The sequence below is a fragment of the Rattus norvegicus genome, chromosome 10 (genome assembly GCF_021556685.1).
Source record: "Rattus norvegicus strain SHRSP/BbbUtx chromosome 10, alternate assembly SHRSP_T2T, whole genome shotgun sequence".
Taxonomy (NCBI): domain Eukaryota; kingdom Metazoa; phylum Chordata; class Mammalia; order Rodentia; family Muridae; genus Rattus; species Rattus norvegicus.
The window spans coordinates 85,748,938-85,756,014 of NC_141543.1; the positions used below are offsets into that span (position 1 = coordinate 85,748,938).

The 7,077-nt window shown below is 48.1% G+C and overlaps 1 protein-coding gene across 1 annotated transcript; it reads left to right on the forward strand.

Moving 5' to 3' along the window:
* The first annotated feature begins 1,675 nt into the window (after positions 1–1,675).
* LOC148003057 (transmembrane protein 92-like) lies at positions 1,676–5,557 on the forward strand. Its single transcript, XM_087575155.1, has 5 exons — positions 1,676–1,756; positions 3,359–3,395; positions 4,826–4,955; positions 5,097–5,286; positions 5,456–5,557. Exons 1-5 carry the CDS (start codon positions 1,676–1,678, stop codon positions 5,555–5,557), a joined length of 540 nt encoding a protein of 179 aa, XP_087431281.1.
* The last annotated feature ends 1,520 nt before the right edge of the window (positions 5,558–7,077 follow it).

Consider the following 7,077-nt stretch of genomic DNA (forward strand, 5'->3'; position numbering starts at 1 on the left):
AGGGAACACTAATAACACAGTGCTGTGGAGAACGCTGTGCCAAAGTGTTTCTTCCCCAACTCAGGGTCTTTTCCTCCTCTCTTGGTCAAAGCACAAAGGAATGGCCCCTTTTATGTGACACATACCCCATTATCCTTCTCCTGCAATGACTTGCCTTTCCCCAGTATCTGCCTCCTTCCCATCATATGCCTCCCTATTTCTGGACAAGGACATCACAATTCAGTGTTGAGAGGATCTCTCCTGTTTTCTGTATTGATTTTGATTTCTTGAGACAGGGTGTCTCTGAATAACCTTGGTTATCCTCCAACGCCCTCTTGAGACCAGGCTAGCATTGAGCTCAAAGATCTGCCTACTTTAACTCCCACATTCTGGGACTAACGCTGTGTTTCACCACCCCTTGGGTTGAATTTAAAATTTTCATTTAAAGGGTATTTTATATGGGATAGATGTGGCACATGTGTTTAATCCCCATCCTATGGATACCTATGGGGTGTGTATCTTCAGTTGGAGGCCTGCCTGGCCTACAGAGTGAGTTCCAGGACAACGAGAGCTACACACAGAAACACTGAATGGAAAAAGTAAAAGAATAATAAGAATCATTTAAATTATAATTTTTCATTCATGCACACCCTCACTAGCTCTCTCCTTCTTCACCTTTTTTTTAAAGATTTATTTATTTTTTATATATAACTACGCTGTTAACTGTCTTCAGTTACACCAGAAGAGGGCATCAGATCCCATTTCACATAGTTGTGAGCCACCATGTCAACTCAGAGCTTCCCACGAAGTCAACTCTGGAAGAACACTGAGTGCTCTTAACCACTGAGCAATCTCTCCAGCCCTCTCCCTCTCCACCTTTTGTTCTCCCTCTTCCTATCTCTCCATCCCCACTGAATCACCTGACTGACCTTAAAGGTTTGTTTTGTTTAAGGTATATTTATGTCATTTTTATTTCTATGAGTATTGATTGGCCTCATGTATGTACACCATATGCATGCATGATGCCCTCAGAGTTCAGAAGATGGGATGATCTAAAAGTAGACTTTCAGAGGATTATGAGCCATCTTCTATGAAGATGCTGGACACAGAATCCAGGTCCAAGGACAGCTGCTCCTAACCCCTGAGTCACCTCCCCAGACATTTCCCCTCCTGACACCCAAAGGGTTTCTCTGTGAAGTCTTGGCTGTCCAGGAACCCCCTCCGTAGCCCAGGCTAGCCTCAGAGATCCACCTCTTTCTGTCCTGAGTGCTGGGGAATTAAAGGCTTGTGCTAACACCACTGGGCTTTTGAAATTTAACCCTGGCTGTCCCGGATCCAATAGATTGTAGTTTTGAACTCACAGAGCTGTGCCTGCTTAGAGATGGGATTAAAGGTGTGTGGTCTTGCCCTGCTCTAAACACTATTTAAGCACAGAACAACAGACTAAGTTCTAGAGTGTTCTGCTCCATCCAACTCACCAAGTTGGTAAATCAAACTCTCTAACCTCCCAATTCCTCCATCCTCAAACTCAACAAGGCCAGACCCTCTCTACTTCTCTTCCCTGAGCTCTGGCTAGGCTCTAAGGCCTGGTCCAGCCCAACACCACTGCTGGGCCCCATAGGAGGAGAGAAGTTGGTAAGGTCTTGCCCAGTTCCTGGGTCCTTACACATCTAAGCTCATTGGCCCTCCTGTCAGGATGCAGGAAGCCTGGGTCCCAGGAGCACTCACCATGATCTTCGGAACAATATTCGGATTGCAAGGAGTAAGCTCCAATGAGGTAAGCAGGACTCTGTGACTTAGGAGGACTCTTTGGGGGCAGAGGCTTGCCTTGGAGCCCTGTCCCAGCTTTATCTTGACAGGAATTCCCTTAACCACAGGCATTGGTAACTTCCTTCCTACTCTGTTTGGGGAAAGTGGAAGTAGGGTCCACAAGGAGGCCCTGGGTAAACCTGGGCCCCTATTTTGGGCAGGACTGTGTTGTTAACTGGGAAGTGGATCCAAGCACAGCCCTGAATAGGGGCTTTGAACCCCGGTTTAGCCTTTGCATGCCTCTGAGTCATGCTGAGGATCCTGAGGTCTCGCTTGTCTGGATTAGGTGTCTCTGCTTCCCTGACCCTGCATGGCTAGTGACCTTGGGGTGTTGTTTATTCATTCACTCTGACTTATCTGTTTGTGTACCAGGGAGGTGGAGGTTCTCTCACTTCTCTAATTAGTTTGAACTTGATCTCACAGTCAACTTGGCTTCCTAGGCTGGGTGTCCTTCTACTCTGATCTCAGGGAGGGAGGATTGGAGCTCTCTTTCTCTTCAAACTCTTTAAGTGACTTGGGTTGGTAGGTTTTCCTGAGAAGTGGTCAGAAGAAGCCTTTTAAACCTACAATCTTTTGGTTTCTTTTGTTTTTTGAGACATGGTTCCTCTAGCTGAGGATATACTAGAACTCGTTAGTCCAGGATGGCCTCAACTCTGCCTCTGCCTCTGCCTCTGCCTCTGCCTCTGGAGGACTGGGATCAAATTTACAATCTTGGTTGATAATATTCTGGGTGGTGGGCCTGTGGTAAGTGACTTCCCAAGTCAGCTCCCCAGAACAGTGCTCATTGGCTGTTTGAAGCCCCTAATTCTCCATCCAAGGCCACGTATGAGTGAACCCAGGTTCAAGACGCTTCCAACTGGGACCTCCCCATCCTTTTTGACCCTCTCTGCAGATCCAATTACAAGTGTTGTCAAAACACCAATCAGATCTGATAAATCCATGCTTACTAATATTCAGGCTCCCAACCATCCTGATCTGACCACATGGTTAAGGTGGGTCAGGGAATAATCCGGATCCAGTTTATTAAACCTGTCGTTTTTTTTTTTTTTTTTGACACAGGCTGTCACTATGTAGATTGTACTAACTGTGAATTCACCACAGATCTGCATTGGTATCCCAGCATTGGAATTAAAAGGAGTTAGAGGGTGGGTCTACCATGCCTGCCTTAACTTCTGTTTAAATGTAGTTAGCAGAGGAGCCCAGTGGTGTCAGCAGCACACACCTTTATTGCCTGCACTGGGGAGGCAGAGGCAGGTGGATCTGACTCCTAGGCCAGCTTGGTCTACAGAGCCTGTTCCAGGACAGCCAGGGGTGCACAGAGAAATCTTGTCTTGACAAAAATACAGTCCAAGACAAGACAGTGGTATTTGGACAAGTGGGGAGAGGAGAGAGAGAGAGAGAGAGAGAGAGAGAGAGAGAGAGAGAGAGAGAGAGAGAGAGAGAAAGGGAGAGGGAAGGATAAGAATGGAAGAATGGAGTAGGAGGGAGGAGGAGGGAGACGGGGAGGGAGGGAGGGAGAGAGCGAGTTAAAGGAGCATGTGTATGAGTTCCTGGGCCCTTGTGTCTTCAGCTTACTGTACCCATCCTTACCAAAGAACACAGGGACTGTGAGCATTGAGAAGAGATGACCCAGCTGTGACTGTCATCTGTCCTTTCCTCTGCTCTTTAACAAGAGAAAAGCTAATGTAAGGATCATTATAAAAGCCAAAGCTGCCTTCCTTGTCTTCATTGGTTGGCACACGGTCTACGTCTAGCTGCCCTAGAACCTGTGGAGTTCTCAGATTGGAGGCATGCACCACCACACATGGTGATGCTTTGAAGTGAAGTAGCCAGAAAGGGCAATGCCTTAATACCTGGAGGAAGAGAGTTCTAATTAAGACCTTACACAGTACTGCTAATGACAGCATGGGATTCTGTATGGAGACCCTGAGCGTCTCAAAATACTGAAGGATACAGGGCAAGGGTTTGCAATGGGGACCTGAGGATGGATAGGACATGAGTGTGTTTAGTGAACTCCCAGAGTGGTGTCGACAGATGACAGTGAATCAAGGGTGTAGGTGCAACGTGGTGCTTAGGTTGCTTTCTGGGAGTCTCTGAATCTAAGAATCTACTATGGGAAGCTTCATAGGACAATTTCCAAGAGGGAGCCAGGGTTAGGGTGACCATCTTTAATCCAGAATATGGAGGCAGAGACAAGTAGATCTCTGAATTCCAGGCGAGCCAGGACAAGCCAGGACACACTTGCCTGTGTCAATACAAACTTGTTAGGGGGCTCCCATGGTAAGTCAAGATTTTAAGCCTAGCACTTGGGTAGCCAGAGGTAGGCTTCTGTATTTGAACCTGGACATGGTAGTTGGAGGGCCTGTCTGAAACGATATACTATATCTAGCTTTAGTTCTTATTGAGACATAGATTCTTGTTTCCTATATGGCCTCACCTTGCCTGTGCAGCCATGGATAGTCCAGCCTTCTCTTGAGTTCTGTACTAAATAGCAAGTACTATTGCCATGCTGAACAAGCACTCTAATAGCCCAGACCCAACTCCCAGGCTTTGACCTCGGACCTCTGTCTTTTTCCTTCCACAGACTGTGAATAACTGTGAAGACCTATAAGTATGGGACTTTGTCGATGGTGTCAATAAAGGCAGGGGGGTCAGGTGTGTGCTCAGATTTGGCCCTGGATAAGGTGACAGACACCTAATTAAAATCACTATGCTGAAACCACAGCCCCTGTCACCTTACCCAACCATGGGATCTGCAGGTCTGTAACTCTTGCTAATTCCCAACCTTCCATAGGTGGGAGGGGGGAGACAAATGGTCAGTATCGCACTCCTGCCTCCCGTGTAAGATCCTCAGCAGACCACTCTGCCTGAGGAACAAGGGCACACTACTGCCATGGAGAACTGTGAACCCAGGTCTCAGGTCCATACCGCAATCCTTCCCAGTGAGCCCCAGAGGGATCTGTACCCCCACACACTAAGGGTGACTTGCACTTGAAGGACCTAGGTGTCTAGGGAAGCAGGGACCCTTTGCTTTCAGGCTGCGATGTCATCAGTATCTCCCCATGCTTGTTCGTCCTGACTAGACACTGCCCCAAAGGATTCATATGCTGTGAGAATGAATGCTGTCAGGAAAGAAAAATCTGGGATCCTGAAAATGACCCCCTCAGGTAAGCAGAGGTTCACCCCTCCAGGGCATCATTCACTGAGGGCTGGGTTCATCAGAGACAGGGTGAGGGTGAGGGACGGAGGAGGTAGAGCAAGGGAGCATGGCCTCGGCACTTATGACATTACCATGCCCACCTCCCTAGGATCGTGTTCATCATCTCATTGGTCATTATCGTCCTCCTGTACATCTGTGGCCTTGTGATGTGCAAGTGCAAACGACTTCACCATGACCTCAGAGCAGCTGATCATCAGACTCCTCAAGACACATCCTCCATCGCGCCTCTAGAGAGCATTTGGATCACCTCCTTGGATCCCCTACCAACCTACAGTCAGGTGGGTCTTTCTGTCCCCATGCCCAATGTGTTTCATAGCTGGCTGTCCAACCTGCTGAAATAATGTTTTGCAGGCTGAGGGAGTATGGACTGGGAAGGGCTCTGCCAACCACATTTGTCCTTTTTTTAAGCAGACTCCAAATAAAGCAAATGAGCCTCTTCTCCTGCAGGTTGTCCTGAACTCAACACGCACAGAACGACCTCCTCCCTACAGTCTCAGGCCTGAGCGCCCTACTGGCCAGAGGAGAGGGACTCGCTATGCAACCATTTGAGCTATGACACACACAAACATCTTGGAGGAAGCCAAAGACCATGGAATGACTGCCTATCCCATCCTGTCATTTGTTCTTTGAATTAATTTATTGATTTTATATACCGCTGTCCCCTCCCCTATTGTCATGGGAACTATCCTGGATCTGTAATCTCTGTCCCAAAATAAAACCTGTTGAATTTTAATAATTCGCCAAGTCTGTAGTGGATATAAAACGTCATTGGTCGTGGTCCTCAATCTAGACTGGACAGCTCACTCTGCCATTCTAGAGCAGCGAGTCTGTGCCTGAAGACAGTGAAGACTGAACTGGTCAGCCTCTCTAAGACGTCTTCATCCATACCTGTGCTGAGAGGATCTCACTGCACCTCTATAGCAATGCAAAAACCACAGGTGCCCAGGTTCTGTCTGGCTGCTGAGTGCTGATGGGGACCAGTTCAGAGGCTAAGGGGACACTTCAGCTTCTTCCAATGGTGACTGACTGCCCTGAGCACCTGCTAGGAGGATAGAGAATCCAAGATGTGAAGGAAAGCTTAGACCTTGTGTTTCCTGGGATCTTGGGGGCTCAAAAGAAATGAACTGGAAAGACAATACAAGTCTACTCTATTCCTGTGACATGATTTCCTAGCAGACAAGAACAGGCTTAATCATGGGACTATTAGGGAGTAACAATTCAGAAAACAGCCTTCAAGAGAAGGTAAAGTTGGGAGAAAGCTTGGAGAAGCCTGCATGAATAGAAAAGTGTGGAGTGAGGTCTAGGGAACACTTCTTTTCACCTCCTTTCCTAGAATCCCTTGGATGTAGTGGGTGGCTGACCCCACCTTGTACCTTCTGTTGAGAGTGGGTTCCAGGCATTAGCTACAGCCCACCCAAGGTGAACTCCTAAAGAGAAGAAGGGTTTGTCCAGAGGCTGAGGTACTGAGGCCATCTTGGAGCTTGGAGTGTGCACAGGCTGTGGAAGTGAATGGAGACAGTTCCTGTTGGAGGTGCCTGGACACCTACTGTGGTCTTTACTGTGGTTCCTGCAGGGGGCTGACGGCCAATGTTTCTCTGCAGACAGACAGCACTAGGGAAACTCACTGCTTAGGTGTGCAGGCAGGGCAGGGGGCTGTCCTGGACTCACTCTGTAGAGCAGGCTGGCTTCAAATGCGGGATCCTCTGGCTGCCACAGAAGATGGCAAGACAGGGAATCCAGGGACATTCAGGCTCTGAGCGAGAACAGTAGATGCTGACAAATGTTACTGTGCAGGGAAAAGAAGTCGTGATGGAGGGAGTGTGGGTAGACAGGTTTGTTTTGATGTGGGAATCTTTCTAAAGGAGGAGGGACACCTCAGCCTCCTTCCCCCCCCACCATATTGAAGATAATCTAGGGCTTTCCAATCAGTGCTTGGCCTGAGAGAGTGGTTCTCCTGAAGTTCAGTGGGTGGAAAATCATGTTTAAAACGTGCATTCATCGGTGTTGTGGGAGGGTCACATGTCCCCCTGGTGTTTCAGATGGTTATGTCCTGCTATGCGGGTGTTGGG

Coding starts and splice junctions, on each gene's coding strand:
- LOC148003057 (XM_087575155.1), top strand. CDS start 1,676: ATGCAGGAAGCCTGGGTCCCAGGAGCACTCACCATGATCTTCGGAACA. Junction 3,396..4,825: donor TACCAAAGAACACAGGGACT/GTGAGCATTGAG, acceptor CTTTGCTTTCAG/GCTGCGATGTCATCAGTATC. Junction 5,287..5,455: donor CCCTACCAACCTACAGTCAG/GTGGGTCTTTCT, acceptor CTTCTCCTGCAG/GTTGTCCTGAACTCAACACG.